The 20,688-nt window shown below is 41.1% G+C and overlaps 1 protein-coding gene across 2 annotated transcripts in view; it reads left to right on the plus strand.

Annotated features, from left to right (window-relative positions):
- The window catches only part of LOC134609810 (mitogen-activated protein kinase 14), a 406,182-nt gene that overhangs the window by 276,030 nt on the left and 109,464 nt on the right, over nucleotides 1-20,688 (plus strand). The window contains exon 9 of one of the 2 annotated variants that reach the window (XM_063453192.1): nucleotides 12,660-12,739. In XM_063453192.1, coding sequence (XP_063309262.1) covers nucleotides 12,660-12,739 — 80 coding nt within the window. Of the gene's footprint in view, nucleotides 1-12,659; nucleotides 12,740-15,222; nucleotides 15,303-20,688 lie in introns of both variants that reach the window. The other variant, XM_063453193.1, reaches the window with a different exon arrangement.

The raw sequence follows: 20,688 nt of genomic DNA on the forward strand, positions 1-20,688 counted from the left end.
TATCTCGAGAGGTGCCCGAAGCTAAGCTGGAGGAGGATGGTGCGTCAAGGTTCCGATTGGAATCTGTAGAAGATTGGGTGTCCTGTGTTAGCCAGTCAACTATGTCCTCAGAACTTTTCAAGTTCAGGGTACGTGGCCTCTGAAAACTGGGCATTATTCTAGGGCCAAAGGGAATCACAGCACCACGACCACGATGGCCCCTGCCCTGCCTCTGCCTGTCATTTTTTTTTTTTTTTTGGATTAGTGGTACTATGCGTGCAAGCTACTGTGAGACCAGATATGAGTGGCACTGTGCAGTGGCAGAGGTTGGCAGAGTACACGCTGTAGGCCTGACACACCCGCTTGAAGACAACTGCTATTCAATCTATAACAGTGAAAAAAGTTTTTTCTTTTTAAATGCATGCTATTGTGACACCAGATATGAGTGGCAATGTGCACTTGCTGAGGTTGGCAGAGTACACGCTGAAGGCCTGACACCCAGACGCTTGCAGACAACTAACTGCTATTAGCTTACAGTGAAAAACTTTTTTTGTTTTTAAAGTCACGCTATGTGTCTGCTGACCGTGAGGCACAGGGTCAAAGTTTGTTCAATGATGACGAATAGGGGGTGGATCGAACCGCGCATGTGTTCGCCCGTCGTGGCGAACGCGAACACGATATGTTCGCCGGGAACTATTCGCCGGCGAACAGTTCGGTACATCACTATCAGGAATGTCTATGCCCTGACCGGCAAGCCTCCTTCAAACAGGGCCATAGCTCATTTCACCTATGCAATGGTCTTTTGCCATGAAGTGTTGGTTAAAACGTATTTACAGGGCTGTCACTTGGTCATCACTTTTTCCAAGTCTCACTGTTTTGATTTTTTTGCATTGACGCATCATTTGTCAAGAAGGTGCTCTAGGCAGTTAAGTTTAGACACCATGTTTATAGGTTGACCTCATAGCTTTGGTTGGGTACGTAATCCCATGTTATTTTACTTGTGGGCTTATTGTTTGAGTTTCTTGGCAAAGCAAGTTTTCAAGTGATTTCTAAACTGAAAAAATGCACGTCTTTTTTGCTTTGCACCTTAATACATTCTACAAAGCCCAGTTTGCCCCACTGTAAAAAATAAATCTTCTCACAAAGCAAATGTGCAAATGAATGGCTCCAGTCTGCATAAATGAGTCTCAGATTGGTTAACCCTCCTTTTAGGGTTATTCCTAGTGTTAGGTGGAAATAAAGCTTGTGAACTTAAAGGCAAACTATGTATAAAAATAAAGAATATGAGAACTCTGAGAACGGACTGTCGGGATCCCGCGGGCGGCTGCGAGGGGAGGCTGCACTCCGCTCGCAGTACTCACCCTCCAGCCGTCCGCGGTCCCCTCCTCCTCGTGGGTTCGGCGAGCAGCATCCTTTCCAGTCATCTGACCCGGCGTTAAAGGCACAGTGGCCTCAATCACAGTGGGAGGTTTAGATATCTCCCACGTGTGATTGTTAATTCTGATTGGAAATTATCCAATCAGAATTAACCTTATGGTTTATATACTTACCTTTCCTGTTCCTCCCTGCCCTGTTGTGGTCTTTGCTTGCTAGTATTGCTACTGAACGTGTGTTTCTGGTTACGTACTCTCTGGCTTGTTAATCTGACTTTGTGACTTTCTCCTACCCTTTGACCTCGGCTTGTTTCTCGTTATCCTGTCTTCTGGTTCCCCTTACTCGGCTTGTCTCCTGACTATTCTTTGTGTGCTTTGCCCCGGCCACTCTAAGTTCCGGTACTGCACCTTTTCTGTGTGTGTGTGTTAGCGTGTTGGGTTCCCCGAATCGTGACACGGACAAAGGCTTAGAAAAAAAAATCAGTAGCTTGCCCATCAGTAAATCCCTGTGCCATTACAGAAAGAACATATCTGAAGCATATCATGCTGATCCAACCCGTAAGGGCATTGTAGAACTAATATTCCAGCAAATTCCCTCTGCACAAGAGATACAGCAACCCTAGACAATCGTTTCGGCCTTCTTTGGGCCTCGTCAGTGAGGTGTAGCTGATACCCCTCTAGGCACAGAAATCATGGGATCCACGTTTGGATTATCCTTTTAACTTGGGGGGAGCCAAGTTAATGCATTGAAGCAAAAACAAAGAATATGAGAACTCCTATTGTGCGAAAAAGCTTCTGAAGAATGCTTGATTTTGCCCTCCTTTGACTCAATTCAGACTGTGACACTGGTTCTCTATATCAGTTCTGTCAGTTCTATCACACCTTTCAGAGTCAATTAGAGAAGGATTTTTCTTCTACTTTTAAAGTGGCACTGTCACTCCATGCTTACTTTTTTCCCCCAATCACTTCCTCTTCTCTTCCTCCCCCCCTCCATAAACGAATATCCACTCACTAGTAATTATAGTGAGGGGCAATAAATTCACCCCTTAAGGACCAAACCTCTGGAATAAAAGGCAATCATGATATGTCACACATGTCATGTGTCCTTAAGGGGTTAAATACCCGAAAAATAAAAAAAATATTCTTAGCAGACTTGGCTAAAAAAAAAAAGCCAATGTCAGTGATGCTTTAAGGTCAAGCACATGTATTTGTTTCCATTTAGGGGGGCTGCACACTCTTTAGATGGAAACAGATCCAACTGCTGCAGAGGTGGGATCTGAGATGCTGGCTTGATTCCTTTACACCCCACTATACACCCCAACAGTGTTACTATCAAAACAGATGCAACACTGGCTTAAAGATAGAGTACTGAATAGATATGAATTTAAAATGTTCAAATTGGACAAATGTGGTAAGTAGAGTGCATCAGGGTTCTGTCCTGGTCCACATTTCTTTAATCTATTTTTGTAATGATCTTGAAGTGGACATTTAAAGTCACTTGTCTGTGTTTGCATCAGTGTGGTCATTGGAAGTAATTTGTTTGCAGTGTTTGCAGCTAGGTAATATAATACAGTATGAACATGATATAACTTCTCTACAGAGAATTTGGGTAAATTAGGGGACTGGGCATGCAAGTGGAAAATGAGATTCAATACAAGAACCCTTAAACCACTTGTACATTAAATGGGGCTGGGTTAGGGATAACCATAAATAGAAAGGATTTGGCAACAGTATGCAATGCCACTTTACCTTTGCAAAAACTAGTAAGGTTATTTTGTGTATAAAAAGAGGTATTGACTCACATAATCAAAATATAATGTTGCATCTTTATAAATTATAGTTACATAGTTTAAAAAAAAAAAAAGCTCAAAAGAGGCATGTGTTCATCAAATTCAACCTTCCTCACATCTGTGTTTTGCTGTTGATCCAAAAGAAGGGGGAAAAAAACATTTTGAAACTCTTCCAATCTTGCAACAAACTAGGAATAAAATTAATTCTTGACCCCAGAATGGCTGTCAAATGTATAATTGAATCAAGATGTTATTACCCTACAATTGAAAAATGATATCCTTAAAGGGACACTATAGTCACCAAAACATATGTAGCTTAATGAAGCAGTTTGTGTGTATAGATTGTGCCTGTGAAGTGTCACTGCTCAATTCCCTGCCATTTTGTAGTTAAATCATGTTTGTTTCTGTTTATGCAGCCCTTGCCACACCTCCCTTGCTTGTAACTCACACAGCCTGCATGAAAACAAGTTATTTTTTAATGATGTGTAACTTAATTTAAAAGTTTGTATCTCCTGCTCTGTAAATTAAACTTTAATTACACACAGGATGCTCCTGTAGAGTCTAGCAAGCTATTAATAGAGCAGGAGATAAGAAATTCTAAATTAAACAGAATGTGCCATAAAGGAAGTATATACATTAGATTACTCTTTACAGGAAGTATTCAGGAAAGCTGTGCAAGTCACATGCAGGCAGGTGTGACTAGGCTGTATAAACAAAGTGATTTAACCCCTTAATGGCAGAGAACTGAGCAGTGAGACTGCAGGGGCATGATCTGTACACCAAGACTGATTAATTAAGCTAAAGTTGTTTTGGTGACTATAGTGTCCCTTGAAATATTATTATATTATGTTTTGGGGGGTTTTCAAGTATGCATGTAGTTGCTGTTTAAACATCTGTACAGTCTTTGATAGCACCACTTCTTCAGGGAGAGAATTTCACACCCTTATTGTTCTGTCGGTGAAAAATACTTTCCTATGCCTTAGACTAAATCTCCTGTCTTCCAGTTTAAGCGCAGGGCCTTGTGTCCTATGTATGTGAATAGATTTCCACAAAAGGGTTTGTATTGGCCCCAGATATATTTGTATAATGTTATAATGGTATATAAACAATTTTCCTATTTCACATTCCAATTTATTTTTTAGTATAGATAGTTTTGTACAATCCCACCATATGTGTTTATGTGAACCAATATCAGTAACACCTCCAACACTTATTTTGACTATTAGTCATTATTTTGAAATTTTGCAATTGTATTAGGTATCATATGCCATCTGAAAATAATCTTTCTAAAGTTCTCATAGAGCAATATACTATGTATTGTATTTTTTGTTAACTTAAGTTTTTGCCCATTCTTTCTCCAAAAACCCAAGTCCCATTTCCTTCTCCCATTTGATAATACTCTTTAACTTCTCTTTCTGTTTTTGTTCATATAGCATCCTATTAATCCTTGATATTATCTTGTTTTTTCCTTCTATTGAGAGGATGTTCTCAATAATACTATTTTTTATTATTTTATGACTAAATATATTTTTTATTTTAATATATGTTAGGAATTCTGTTTTTAGAGGGGGTTACTCTCTAATATTTCCTTTAGGGTTTTAATCTTGTTTCACCGAAAAAAAATCTCCTAGACAATGAAACCCTTCTTCTTTCCATTTATCAAGTTTTACTCCAGGAATATATACTGATACTATATTTACTGATATTTTACTAGATAACGTATCACTTACATTATATATATTTTGAGTATTTTGTTTGAAATAGTGCGTTTTTTTTAAAGCAGGGATATCAAGCCAAATTAACCATTGGCTCAAATTTCTTATATGAATGTATTTCGATTGTAAAGTGTGTAATCATGATTGCATCATATAACATAAAGACATCTGGAAATGATGTTCCCCATCCCTTAAATTTTGAGTTAATTTTTTGTATGCAGTTCAAACATACAAATATCAGAAATGTGTTATGATATTCCCGAAGAATCCTTCTGGGAACAGACATGGGTATGGATCGCAGTAGATATTCGAGCTTAGAATTTAAATAATCTTTAATTAAGGTTATTCTACCCAACCATGAAATATACAAAGGTTTCCATTTTATTAGCATTTTTTTTTTATTTCTTGAAGTAGAGGGGAATAATTATTTGTAATTATGTTATTCCAATCAAATCCCAAATTAATTCCCAGATATTTTAATGTCTTTGAATCCCAATTAAAGTTATATTTTCTTTACGTCTACACAAATTTAAATTAGTTAAATTCGAGTAGATTCCATATGATTTACTTAAATAAATGTTATAATTTGAGATCTTACTAAATATAATCTGTTATACATTTGAGAGCAACAGGGATTGAGGCTTCAGGGTTAGTAAGAGTATGAATTACATTGTCCGTGTGGCGGAACCAACCTCGCCACTGAGAACTGGAGAAGCCTGGTTGCTAGCCTCCTGCCCAGTGATTATGGTCCCTGGGAGATATTGCCCTTTAAGGGACAGAATTGGGGCTTATGGACTGCTACCATAATGTACTGACCCTTTAAGAACTACTTTTGGGCAGGTGGATTGTATTATACTATCCCTAGCTCTTTAAATACTTTGGGGACAGATTGGTACTTTTGTATATGGCACTTTGGACACATTCGAAGCTGTCGAAGCGGTCGAAGCTGTCGAAGTTACCGAAGTTACCGAAGTTACCGAAGTTACCGAAGTTACCGAAGTTACCGAAGTTACCGAAGTTACCGAAGTTACCGAAGTTACCGAAGTTACCGAAGTTACCGAAGTTGCCGAAGTTGCCGAAGTTGCCGAAGTTGCCGAAGTTGCCGAAGTTGTCGAAGTTGTCGAAGTTGCCGAAGTTGTCGAAGTTGTCGAAGTTACCGAAGTTGTCGAAGTTACCGAAGTTGTCGAAGTTACCGAAGTTACCGAAGTTGTCGAAGTTACCGAAGTTGTCGAAGTTGTCGAAGTTGTCGAAGTTGTCGAAGTTGTCGAAGCGGTCGAAGTTACCGAAGTTACCGAAGTTACCGAAGTTACCGAAGTTACCGAAGTTACCGAAGTTACCGAAGTTGTCGAAGTTGTCGAAGTTGTCGAAGTTACCGAAGTTACCGAAGTTACCGAAGTTACCGAAGTTGTCGAAGTTGTCGAAGTTGTCGAAGTTGTCGAAGTTGTCGAAGTTGTCGAAGTTGTCGAAGTTACCGAAGTTACCGAAGTTACCGAAGTTGTCGAAGTTGTCGAAGTTGTCGAAGTTACCGAAGTTGTCGATGTTACCGAAGTTGTCGATGTTACCGAAGTTGTCGAAGTTACCGAAGTTGTCGAAGTTACCGAAGTTGTCGAAGTTGTCGAAGTTACCGAAGTTACCGAAGTTGTCGAAGTTACCGAAGTTGTCGAAGTTGTCGAAGTTGTCGAAGTTGTCGAAGTTACCGAAGTTGTCGAAGTTACCGAAGTTGTCGATGTTACCGAAGTTGTCGAAGTTACCGAAGTTGTCGAAGTTACCGAAGTTGTCGAAGTTGTCGATGTTACCGAAGTTACCGAAGTTGTCGAAGTTACCGAAGTTGTCGAAGTCGTCGAAGTGGCCGGTATCGGACAAAGGACCACGTGGCGGCGGCCATTTTAACTTTGAACACTGCCGACCCTTAACATCAACTCCACTTCGACTAAAGTCGAAGTACAGGCACACTTCGAATGGGACTTAGCCGTTTTTATGCCAGGAATTGACCGACCGCACAGCCCAAATCTATGGAACTGTTTTGGGCAAGAAAATGTGCTTGCGGTCGGTCATAAAAGGACTTCCGTGTAACTTTTGATCCACTGGAGGGATTTGCCTGAATTTTGGAAGTGTTTATGTTTAAAGTATGCTGAGTCTGAATATGTGATTTGTATGTGAATGTGATGTATGGTTTTGAAGTTATAGATATTGTGTAAAAGTTATGTTTTAAACTGTATAATAAGTGGATTATCTCTCAGGCTAAGGGGAGGGGATGTGTGGGTTGTACCATATCTCGGATTGGTTATTTTATGCCTCCCCCTGGGTGTGGCCTGTATGTGTGAAATGGAAATAAAAGCCAGGCTGGATGAGCCAGTCCAGAGTTCCTGTTTTACCCTCAAAGTGATGTGTCGTCTCATTATTGGGGGGAAGGATTTATTGCATGCTGTTCCAGTTGACTGCTAGGAGTACAAGCCTATTCGTATGGTTCCTATTCAATGGTCTACAGCATTCATATGCTTGGGAGAATTTAAAAGGTTTCTCGGATTCAGTGTTCGTGTGTCTCCAGTCGGGAGAATGGTGTTTGCAGTATCTGCCTGTGCATCTGTAAAGGGGATTATCGCCTAAACTGGGTTTTATCCTCTTGTAAGGGAAACGGTCCGTTACAGTCCGTGTATAATTATATTTTGTATTGTTGTTTTTCTTTTGTAATTCCCTCTATCTACTTTTGATTGTCTTAACGCTGCGAGGGGTTCAATGGATAGAACATATAGCATGGGAGCCAATGGGCAATCTTTTTCCATTTCTAATTTAAAAAAAAACTAGATTCGAGCCCCACCCCTTCACTTTAGGGATGCAACAAAAGGAAAATTCTGGGCCGAAACCAAAATGCAGGATGCCCTTGGCCGAAAACCTAAACCGAAAATGACTTTTTTTCTCCAAATGATTTTAAAAAAGTTTTTTTTTCCTATGATTTTTTTAAGATTAGACTTTTTAATGAATTTAATTAATCTAATATGAAAAACTTCCCTTCTCTTTTAGTGGTCCCCCCTGCTTAATGTCTCTCTCTTCCCCCCTCTAGTGTTCCACTCCCCTCCCTCTTTTTTAGTGTTCTTTCCCCCCTCCTTCCCAGTCCCATAGTGTTTTTTTTCTCCCCCTCCCCTGTCCCATAGAATTCTTTCCCCCCTCCCCTGTCCCATATTGTGTTGGCTGTAGGTATACCAATATAACAACCAATGTAACCTCAAAATTTAAATCACATAACAAAACCATCAAGTAGATACTTGTATTACCTGTAATTATAAAAATGTTATATTTACTCATATGCCAATGCGGACTATATTATGTAGTTAAAACTACAAGTCAATTAAAGGTACATGTAGCGGAGCATGTCAGAAATAGTGTAGCATTTTATAAAACAAAAAACATGATTGGAAACTCAAATATCTGAGGATAGTGATGTCCCGAACAGTTCGCCGGCGAATATAGCTTGTTCGCGGTCGCCGCGGCGGGTGAACATATGCGATGTTCGGTCCGCCCCCTATTCGTCTTGGAGGTGGGAGGGAGGGTCTGATGCTGATTGGCTGGAATGTGTCTGCTGACTGTGAGGTACAGGGTCAAAGTTTACTCAATGATAATGAATAGGGGGCGGACCGAACATCGCATATGTTCGCCCTCCGCGGCGACCGCGAACAAGCTATGTTCGCCGACGAACAGTTCCCGGCAAACTGTTCGGGACATCTCTATCTGAGGAACCAGCATGTTGGGAAACATTGGAGGGTGGGTGGTGACCACCATAGACACCTCGGTATGTGTGAAATAAGGTGGATGTTGGAAACCATCTCTCCAATGGGTCTCCAATGGGCCACATTTAACGTGTTGCCTATATACCTGGCTTAGTGTTAATCCCATTCTAATTTGTGTTGTTCCTATTTAGTATTTTGGAATTTCTTAAGGATAGCTTAGATATGTGTTTGGCTGCGAGAACCTTGAAGGGTCAAAGTTTGGCTCTCTTGATGCACTTAACTGGCTTTGCATTGAAACAGACAATTGTTTGTATGTGCTCTGGTACAGATCACGTCTGTGGTGCAGCCTGCAACTCTCCCTTGGAGTCTGAACTTGGTGCTCAATGTGCTGCACTATGCACAGATTTTTCCTTACAGGGAGCACTGGATGTGAAGCCTGTCAGTGGGAAAGCCCAGCCCTTCTCCAGATGGGACCGTCAACCACGTTCTCACTCTGCGAGTCATAATTTTGAAAGTATGGAATTGGCATCCTATTAAGCTGACCTTGTGTACACTGATAAGTGCTTGTTTACCTTAGACACGGCAGTTTGGTTGACTGCTTTTCAAGGCTTGAGTAGATGCCTGGATTTAATGCTCACCCCCAAATCTTGGATGGCCCTGCTGAATTGTAACTTACAGACCTTGTATATGAGTAAGTTGGCAAATTATTTCTTTGCTGTTAGACTGTCTGTTGAGAACTTGGAAATCTTTAGTCTCTTATCTCGGGGAGAAACAATCTCAAAAAAGTAATTGGGGAATCTGGGTACATTTCTACTCCTTGTATAATAAGTAAGAAAATGCTTTACTTGTTTTTTCCAGCTGTACATATTTATTGATTTGATTTGCTGTACTAGCAGTTGTGTGTAAAGATGCCAGGTCTTGGCTGTTGACTAGTTTAGCAGGGCTCAAAATGTTCACTCTCAACTGCCAACTGGTGAGTGAAAATACAGCCCTGGAGAAAAGAAATTCATCCATTGCTAAAGTGCCATGAATCCTCTTTGCTTGCAGTGGCGAGTAACTTTTGAGCTAGACTTGATATTTTGAGTCCTGGTTTAAGTACATTATATGCCAGGTCAATAATTCATGAGTTTACCATAAACAGAGAAACTTGCAGTGCCACGACAGCATTAGAAAGTATGTTAGATCAACAATAGACATGGCATGTGAGAAAACGGCACAATTTAAATTTATAAAATCATAATATGCTGGACTAATATGACTAGAGACATGAAAACATGGCATGTATGAGATATGTGCTTTAAGATCAAATGTGTCATGAGTGGTAAACAAGAGTAAAAAACATACAGTATCCTAACCTGACTCATTCTGCTATGCAGTGCCTTATTTTCCTGTTGGGAGTAGTCATAAACAGGGAAGACAAAACTTCATAGACTAGTGCTGCTAAGAATAAAACTGGATAATCGCTACTTTGGTCAGAAATTAAATTAAACAAAAAAGATAGAAACAGTCATAAGTTTCCCCTCAAATACAAGAAACTTGGTAGCATAAGCCATCATAGCCAAGGGGCATTGCATTGGTGGGGAGATTGGTGCTCAACACAGCCGATCCTTTTGAGTGGCCGGATTTGGGTGCAGTCCAGTGGATCGATGCATGAAGTCGACCTGAAGTGCCAGAACAGGTGTCTTCATCCCCCCAGGCCTGGATGAGTGTCAGCATCATGGTTCCATTGACTTAGGAACATGTGAGTGCCAAGTCTTTTCCCATGCTGAGGTAGCCGGAAGAACCAGATAATAGGTACCTGCGTTGGTGGGAAGTCTTCGGCCGGTATGGTTGACGCTTGAGGACTGAGCCTCGGGATTTGCCTTGATGAGTCACCCCCTTCACTGCACTACAATGCTCCCTTCCACTGTAGTAGGTTTCTGTAGTGGCTGCTGTATTTGAGCCTGCAGTTTAGCCAAAAATGCAGTAAATATTTACTCCAGGCGCTGTAGAATTTGCTCAGCTGAGCTGCAAGGAGGTAGTCACACTAGTCCCAGGTCCTACATGTCATAGCAAGGTGTCGCTGTATCTTGGAAGGTAAGAGTCGCGGTAGTGCGTCCAGGGGCTGAGACTAAGTTCCAAAGTAGTGTAGCATTAACAGTGTGTGCTGAGCAGGGACCAGGATATCCCAGCACCGGTCAAGGGGTGGGGGCCATGGGGCTTATGAGGGTTTGCTTCGAGATGCGTAGTCCCCTGCGGGATATCGGCCGCCTCTCCCAGTCGACAGGCCAACGATCCCAGTAGGTCACAGAGTCAAATAGTGATGTATGTTGGCAAAGCCGTTAATTCGGGAGCCTCAGTGTCCCATTTAGTAAGGATTATTGCTCTGCTAAATTCTGAGCCGTTTGTGGCAATATAAGTGAAGTTTTAATCAAGTTAAGTCTCGTTCTGGCAGGAGCTCCTGGAGAACACGTCTGGCCTTCTTGAGAGTCAGGCACCACCTTTAATATTTCATATTTGTATGTAACCAAGACAAAAAACTATCTATGTGGAATTCTGTTATTGTTATTATTATGCTTGTTCTTCCAACAACATATAACTTAATAAAAATATACTATAAGACCGAGGTTAAAAGAAGCTACAGGTGGCAAGTAGGTCAAGCTAAGGTCTTATTTGTGAACCAGTTCTTTATGTTTACATTTATTAAAGTTTACTACTCTACGATGTGTGGTTTTTTGTGTGTGTGTGTGTGTGTAGAGTACACAAAGGATTTCAATGAAGGCAGTCACACAGGCAGTAAACCATATATATACTTAACCCCTTAAAGACACATGACATGTGTGACATGTCATGATTCCCTTTTATTCCAGAAGTTTGGTCCTTAAGGGGTTAAAGGATATCAGCACGCCAGACAATCAATATAAATAGATAACAGAGAGGAGAAAGGCACTGCGTCTACCCGCATTTCGTCCTGTTCACAGGACTTTCTAAAGACCTCTAATTATTTGTGGAGCGCACATGCTATATATTCATATAAGGTCTCAATGCAGTAAATGTTTATCAGCGGAATAACATAAGCCATAAATCCAAAGGAACTATGCAGTGCTCAGAGTCAGGATTGTGCCGAGGCACAGCTCTTGGGAAGGCTACACAAAAAAATTTGGCTTGGCTAAAGGTGCCCAGAGAACAGCCTCCATGAAGAAGTTTGGAAAAACCCGGTCTCTTCGTAGAGCTTGTCTCCTGGACAAACTTAGCAATCAGCGGAGAAGGGCCTTGGTATGAGTGGTGACAAAGAACTCAATGGTCAATCTGAATGGGCTCCAGAAATCATGTGTGAAAATGGGAGAAATTTGCAGAAGGACAACCATTACTGCAACACTCCTCTGATTTTTCTCTTATGGCAAACTAACTAGATGAGCATCCGCACATTGAAGGACCACTCTGGGCACCATTACAACATCATATCTTTGAAATTGTTATGGTGCCATGAAATTCCAGCGTTGTCTTACCTTAAGGAATTTTAATCTATGGCAATAATAAATTAACTTCAAACTTTCCAAGACAGAGCCTGTTTGCACTACCTGACAACTTCTTAAAATGTTCTGAGGAACTTTAGTAAGACAGTGCCAGGAACTCTTGCCAATATAACAACTTAATTGAGTTAATGTTCTTATAGTGTCTAGATTGTGACCTTAAATTTGCTAAAATGGGGATTTTTTTATTTCATGTTAAATGGCAAAGTTGTCAGTGTAGTGTCTTACACAAAAATACTCATCAGTTATCAAGCAGAATAGGATTGAGGCTCACCCACACCAGTTTTGCAATTTAATGGAGTGTAAAGATTCTTATATATGCCTATGATTACACTTTTGCTGGGTGGGTTAATTAGTAACCAGAGCCCCCTGATTCCTTTACCTCTGTAAACACTTTTGACATTGTTTTGTAGGCTCATCCATCGTTACATACATATGTTTAGATTGTTATGACTCTTTACTGGCCATGCCCTGGCAACGGCACCAATCTGTGTCCTATTACATCATGTTTCCCTTGTGGCAGCTGTTCATCTGTCACAAATTTTCCTTCATAGTCCACCTTTAGATATTGATCAGTTGAAGCTAATTTTAAGACTGGTTGGAACACCAGAGCCAGAGCTCCTGCAGAAAATCTCCTCGGAGGCTGTGAGTCTGTGTGTCATGTTTGTCACTGTGTGTCCCTGCCTCACCTGATCTTACCATAAATTCAAAGCATTTTTTAACATTTCCCTGCTTAAACATGTTTATTGTATTAACTCTTTTAAGTGTGATAGTGTTGGAAATGTACACTCTTGAAACATTAAGCCAATTTCAATTACAATAGAAGTGTACACACTTGAAAATATACTATATATAGTTGTATAAAAGACAAGAAAAGAAACCTGATACATTAAAGGAACACTATAGTGTCAGGACTACAAACAAAATTGTATGTAATGTATTCATGACACTATAGTGCTGGAATGCAACATTAGGTCCCTGGCTCACCTCTCTGAGATCAAAGGTAATTTTACTCTCATTTTCTCTCAAACTGCGCCTGGTGTCGCCTCCATGGCTGAGATAATCAATTTTGAGATCAATTTTGATTATCTCAGCCAGTCCAATGCTTTCACAATGGAAAGCATTGGGAGGCTATTGGCCATGCACAACAAAACAATGCACTGTGTCAATCAGCATATCCTTGAGTCAATACATCTCTATTGGGAACATTCACCACCTCAATGCAGAGCACTGACACAAGTACCTATAGTGGCTGTTTGAGTTACTAGACAGCAATGTTGCTGAGCCTGCATGGACATGCTATAGACACCAGAGCCACTAGATTAAGCTGTAGAGGTTCTGGTGACTGTAGTGTCCCTTTAATTGCAAATGTTTATTTTCAAACATTGTAGTTCACAATAAAATAAGTAATTGGACACAGCTAGCAGTTACATAGCTATATTGCAGATTTTAAATAGATTTCCATTATTATATTGATTGTGTCAATTAAACGGTCACATTTTTTTGTCAAGTGTAGACTTGCGCATTAAAGGGACACTGTAGGCACCCAGACCACTTCATTGAAGTGGTCTGGGTGCCAACTCTCATCACCCTTAACCCTGCAAGAGTAATTATTGCAGTTTTTATAAACTGCAGTTATTACCTTGCCGGGTTAAGTCCTCCTCTAGTGGCGGTCTACCAGACAGCCACTAGAGGGACATCCGGCTTCTTAGACCATTTTTTGTCGTCTAAACTACGCTGGACGTCCTCACGCTATGCATGAGGACCTCCAGCGTCGCCGGAATCCTCATAGGAGACCATTGAATAATGCTTTCCCATGGGGAGGTCTAATGTGCGTGCGTGGCCATTGTCGCGCATGCGCATTAGGACTCCCCCACTGGCGGACGTTGGCTCTGGATTCAGGTAAGTGTTTGAATGGGGTTTTATCCCCCTTAAGCGACATGGGATGGGGGGCAGGAGGGAGGAGGAGCACTTCAGGATTCTCTAGTGCCAGGAAAACAGGTTTGTTAGCTGGTATAAACACTGCAAATTTCTTTTAATCTACACAGAACAAATTCAGTAGTCTGGTAATTATCTGTGGAATTTTATTTAGTGAATAAGACACCACAGGTAAGTCTCTGACAGATTGCTTAGTTTGAGTATATATCAAAATGAATTTGATATGTATGTACCAGCTGAAATGTGAAACACATTAGTGCAGGAGTCATGCAATTGATAAATAGTACAGAGCAGGGATAATAATAGTTTAATTACTGATGTGTTAAAGGGACACTCTAGGCACCAGAATGACTACAACTTAATGTAGTGGTTCCAAGGCAAAGAAACTGTCCCTGCAGGCTTAGCAGTGCAAACATTGCTTTTCTAGTGGCTTTCACTTGGACAATCACAATAGGGGTTTCAAGGATGTGGTCTGCCTGGAGATACTGAAAGCTTCCCATAGAGTTGCATTAACCCAATGCATCTCTTTAAGGAGATGGTGTTTGGTCACAGTGTAATGATGATTGGCTGAGATAATTAAGATTGATGATCTCAGTCAATGGAGGCAGGGTGGCCACAGCAAGATGGGCACACTGTGGGGATAGCGGTAAGTAATATGCTTTTTTAGTGGAGACAGGGAGGCAATATTCTAAATAGTATAGTTCTCTAGTGTTGACATGTTTGTGTCCCTAACTATAGTGGTTTTTTTTCAGGTTGAAAAAATTGTAAATATCTGTGCCCTTTTATTTTAGAGGAAAGGCAGAACAAGTGGTTCATTAATAATAAAGTCCATTGCTGCATGTTCATCTCCTACATTGCATGCTTTTTTTCTTCATCAAAAAATAGCTGAAGACTGCCAAGTTCTACTATATGGATATAATTTATGTGTGTTACTATGCAATGAGAGCATTATATATTTTGCATTTTTTGTGTGTATTTGAGTCTAACTGCATGTGGTTGTTTTTATTGGGTTTGTTTTGCCCCAAGGCAGGCCATTTGCATCATTTTGGTTACTTTCATGTTGATTAACTCTTTCATGTACACATTTTGATACACTTACACTGAGGTTGTGTATGGCATTAACTTCCCTGATTTTTGCACTTCTACTCACTGCACTATATGTAAATGAAGCCCTTAACAAGGCTCTCAAGATATTAATCAACTGCAGCAGATCATGCGTCTGACAGGAACACCTCCCTCTTATCTCATTAACAGGATGCCCAGCCATGAGGTGAGATGGTAGTGTGTGGTGGTGGGCTTGCATACACCTTAGCCCTAAATGCCTGTGGAATGTAATTGTTAATGACCAATAACACTACTAAAGTCTTGTTAACAAGTAATTTGACTACAGGTAATTTGTTTGCTTGAATATGGAAAAATGTAGCCATACTTAAGCACAAGTGTTAGTTTAATTTTATTTTGTTATATTTATTTAACTGGCATATAGTGGCAGTACTGACAAATGGGTTGTATCTTTATTTTAATGGACAAGAAGTCAGTAAATCATTTTTAAATCCCATCTACTCACCCAAGATCTACCAGTTCTTCTTGTCCCTGCATCAGGATGGACAGATGCTCTCTGTGTAATCCAGGACTGGTGAGGCACACAGGTCGATGTCATGAGGCAATGGTCCGAAAGCTTCCCTGGTGGAGAGCTGAAAGGCTGCACTTCTGCACTTGATGTTACAGAACGAACAGGGAAGTGCAATTTATGCCGGCATTGTAAGTAGGAGTTCCCGGGCGACCCTCAAATGAGTTTACTGGCTTCATGCTTGCGCACAGCAGTGGAACGCATGCCGGTAGGCATTGCTTTCAACTGAAGTTCCGATCACTCTGCTGCGCATAAGCAGATTGGAAAAAAAATTTCGGTGCAAATTTCAATTTGCAAAAGCCGATTTATACTGTGCAGGGCTTTGCTGACACCTAGGCTGTTTTGACAGCATAGGTACTCCGTGTCACAAGCCCTCCCACACGGTTGTGAGGTTTTTGTGGTGAGATTTCACAGGGTATGTCACTCAAAAAATGGTCTTTAATGACCGCTGACGTACCCTGTACGCCCGGCCAAAATGAGCGCTGGAAACGATCGTGATCGCTTTCAGCCGCTCTAAGGGTATTACGATATCAAGACATCGTGGAATACCCCCCCCTCACTGCCGGGCACCCAAGTGGTCACTTCCCCGGAGCGATCACTTCCGGGTTGCCGCACGTGGCGTACAGCGCAGGCTTCCTATGCTCTGCCTGTAGTGAGTGCCTCAAGGGGTGGAGGCACTCAGTAATAGTTAAAATATATATATATATATAATAATTTTTTTTTAAAAATGTGATTAAAAAATTAACCTTCTACCCTCCCTCCCTCTCCCTCCCCATGTACTTACCGATCGTCGCCATCGGTCTTCATCTGATGGGGACTGTCTGGGCTAAGCCCAGACCGTCCCCCCTCTGCACTGTAGGACCCCCAGGGGCGGTCACATGTTCACAATAGGTGTCCACAGTGCTGCCAGCAGGGGGACTGCTGATTTTTGAAAAAGTAAAAATAAAGTTACTAAAAAAGAAAAAAAAATTTTTTTTGATAAATTTAAATATATATTTATATATGTGTATATATATATATATATATATATATTTATAAATATATAGATAGATATATTACATCTATATATAACGGCATACTAAGTGTATGTTTTATTAATATATACATATATTAATATAAAATACACTTAGAGTAAAATTACACACGTTTTTATATATATATATCTAAAAATATATATAGTACCTTGCACACAAGCTATCAATTGTTGCAAAAACCGGGTGCATTACCAGGGCCAAAGATATCCAAAATACAAATAGTATGGCTGCACTCACGGAAGTTTTCTTGTTTAAAATATAACTTTTAATGAAGTTCCATAAAAGAAATCGACGTTTCAGTCCATCATGTGGACTTTTATCCTGATGAAAGTCCACATGATGGACTGAAACGTCGATTTCTTTTATGGAACTTCATTAAAAGTTATATTTTAAACAAGAAAACTTCCGTGAGTGCAGCCATACTATTTGTATTTTTTATATATATATATATATATATATATAGATACACAATATATAATAACTATATATAGTGTATATATATTATTATTAATAATAAATAATGAATTAAAAATAAACTGTAAAATTTATATAAATAATTTACATATGCAATTTTATTCTAACTGTATTTTGATATTAATATACAGACACCACCATGATCACATCGCCGCAATAGGACTCTAGGAGCTGCCAGCAGGGGGACTGTCTGAGCTTTCAGGCAGTCCCCCAGGCTGCTAAATAAAATAAATATGTTATACATATATTATACTTGTGGTCGGTTAATATCGTATCGTGAAATACCGTGTGATTGGAATTAAGTCAGTGTGGTGTGCCGGAACTGACGTAGGGGGTAGGCTTGTTAAAAAAAAAAAAAAAAGGGCCCCCCGAATGGATTGTATAAGAGGGTGAGGTGGGTGGGGTAAACAGTGTGCGTACGGCAAGGTAGGAAGGGGGGAGTAGTGTTTATATAGGAACGCTAACTCCTCCCACAAATACAGGCCTTCGGCCTTAAACTTGTGGTCGGTTAATATCGTATCGTGAAATACCTTGTGATTGGAATTAAGTCGGTGTGGTGTGCCGGAACCGACGTAGACGGTACGCCTGTAAAAGAGGGCAAAAGGAAATGCGAGAAAAACACACTTATTGCAATATTCTTATCCCATAAGATTAATTTGCGTTACTTCTTATCCGTTGTGGAATGTTCTGTATAACGTAGCTGATTTCCAGTGAACTTAATGTATTATGTCTATTGGCGTACTGCTCCTGGATGTGGTACATATTGAAATGGATGTCCTAAATAGGAGTCAGGATCCCAACCTAATCTAATGCAAGGAGTACGAATGTAGAACCGCATTAGAAGTAGTTAGGGGATTATTTAGTAGATCAAGTGTCTTGATTGTCTGGTTTGAATGTTGGCGTGACATAAGGTAGTGTCTGTACCTTCTTAAATCTTGCTAGAGGAGACATGACTTGCCAGTCGGAATTAGCTGTCATCGTGAAGTTGTAGGGCTCCGGAACCCTTGGTTAAAGGTTTAAGACAGGGTTTTGTGGTACGGATGCTGTCTAGGGAGTCTGATACTGCCCAAAATTCCCATCTATGGATGTATGTTATTGTGGAGTGATGAACCAGTTATTTATACCTTGATATCTTATGGTAAGCATTTAAGAAGACGGGGTATGGTTTGAAAGGCTTGTCAGAACGTGTTGTTGTATGTATGATTGGTATAGTGCGTTAGTGTTGTATGGAGGTTTGAATGAAAGGTGGCGAAAATGTGGCATAATAGACTACAGTTTGAACGGTATGCTTGTGGATGTTGTGTTCCACTGAGTCTCGGAAGAATGTCACGTCTCTGTAGTATGTATTCTTAGTGAAAGCAAAAAACGCTATAGGTGATAAATTGTTGTCGAGCCCGGGCGACCAGATGGGGACGTTGAAATGCGGATTATGCTCGGGTGTTTGTTAGTTGGGTGAGGTACAAGACCTAGTGTCTCTTGGTCCGTAATCCCTAATAGTTATGTAAATGCTGCAACCCAGGATAGTGGTTTCATCTGTACAAAAGATTGGGAGTTCGTCGGAACCAAGCGGGTTGAACACAGACACCCAATTCCGAACTCTAATGACTCCCCCCACCCACCTGACCAGGTCTGCCTTGCCAGAGGATCTAATAACACTATCTCCATCAGGCAGACCTGGTAGCGAGCGTCCCAGTAAATGAATGAACTGCCCAGCGGGATAGTGCGCCTAGTGACGTATATGAACCTGGCAATGATGGCCGGTCTTTCAATTTTTTAAGTTCCTCACTGAAGGGAACTGTTAGTCTTCACGACTGCACATGATCTTATCCTCAGGAGACTTGACTGTATGGTACCGTAATTGGTATGAACCTATGACATGAAGCCTGTGAGAGAATTAGGCGGATGATATGAGGGAGTTAAGGCATAGGTTGTGACTGAATGAGGAGCAGGCAGAACAATGATGAGATGTTGTTTATTAGAGTATTGGTAGTTTACAGTATGTGATACGTGTCTAGCCGAGGAGAATGGAACATCTAGGGTGCCTACTGGGAGTGACCCCCACCCAATGTGGAATCCATGTCTAATGATTAAATTACCAAGTGCGGGGACGGATGTGACTCATGCATAACGTCAAGCTTATTTCCCTCTGTACACATGACCTTTGATATGATATATGCGGGCAGATGGTTTTGACATGAGCCCCGAGGCATATGGCGCGTACGTGAAGCAATTCGCAGTTGGTTGAACTACATATGCTTGTGTTGAAATCAACACAAACTAGCGGGTGAGTACTCAGAAAGTGAGGGGGGGGGGTGAAAGGTGATCCGGGGGGCCAACCCTGCGCGTTGGTGGGAGTAAGTGTGTGTATGAGGACCCTATGGGAGGAGGGCCTATCTGAGCCGGACTGGTGCTCTCTAAGTTACAGTCTATTGTTGAAAGACTGAAGCGTAGCCAGAATAGAGTTTAGATTTCCAATAATGCCTGAGATTTCTCCTTGTGAGCTGGTCCCCCAACAAAGAATTCTCAGTGTCCGGCTCCGGGGTTGCGCTAAGGAGGGATGGTTCTTTCCTAATGTCACGTTCTTGAGACATACTGAAAAAAATAATAATTCCACAACAAGCATGAATTGATTAATAACAATACAGTTGAGCAATGTAGAACTGGCTGGCTAACTAGTGCAGAAGCGTAAATCTCTCTACCCCGTGACAAGTGAGGCCCTGCTAGTTGCCAAGCGGCTGTTGAGATGCTCTACCTATGATTTGGTCGTGGGGCCACTAGCGAGGTGGCGGCCTCTCGGTGACAGTAAAAGATCCAAAAACGTGTGGCCATGACAGGTGAGGCCCTAACTATAAACCCAATAGGTGGGTGAATGCGAGGCTCTTACTATGATTTGGGCCGAGGGGCGAAAATCTCTGTGTTGAGATTGGGGAGTTGTCCTCGCGGGACCAGCTACGTTGTAAGACTAAGGCCAGCTCCTAACCCTAGACAGCCAGTTCTCTGACCCTAGACGGGGGCTTGATGAGGGGGTAATGCAACATATCTGGCGTATCGAGTCGTGGTTGTGAAAGAAACCTTGAGACTCCTATGTCAGAGAAAGAGAACAAGGAAGGGGGAGAAAGTAGGAAGACAGAAGAGAAAAGGAGCTGTGGTGGAGGGAGAGGAGAGAGAGAAAATTAAGTTTAGCACCGTGTAGTTTTTAGAGACATAGCTGATAGTATTATATACTTAGGTCCTGAGGGTTCTGAAGATTCCCCTGGTAGCTACTATATAAAAACAGAAACAAGAGTAAGCTCTAGATAACCAATAGGCAGCGACCCTATAAGGGAATCCCTCAAACACCCTTAAGAAGATAATGAGAGAAAAAAGAATAAAAGAAAGGGCTGCGCCAGAGAAATTCAATATAAAAATAGTCCAAATAAAAGAGTCTTATCTAGAGGTGGTCTTGTGAAAGACGCAGAGTCTGTAGGTATGGGTCAGGGACGAGTATCCTCGCTGTTCTCCTTCTTGTAAATTCTCTC

This window comes from Pelobates fuscus, chromosome 1 (genome assembly GCF_036172605.1).
Source record: "Pelobates fuscus isolate aPelFus1 chromosome 1, aPelFus1.pri, whole genome shotgun sequence".
NCBI lineage: Eukaryota > Metazoa > Chordata > Amphibia > Anura > Pelobatidae > Pelobates > Pelobates fuscus.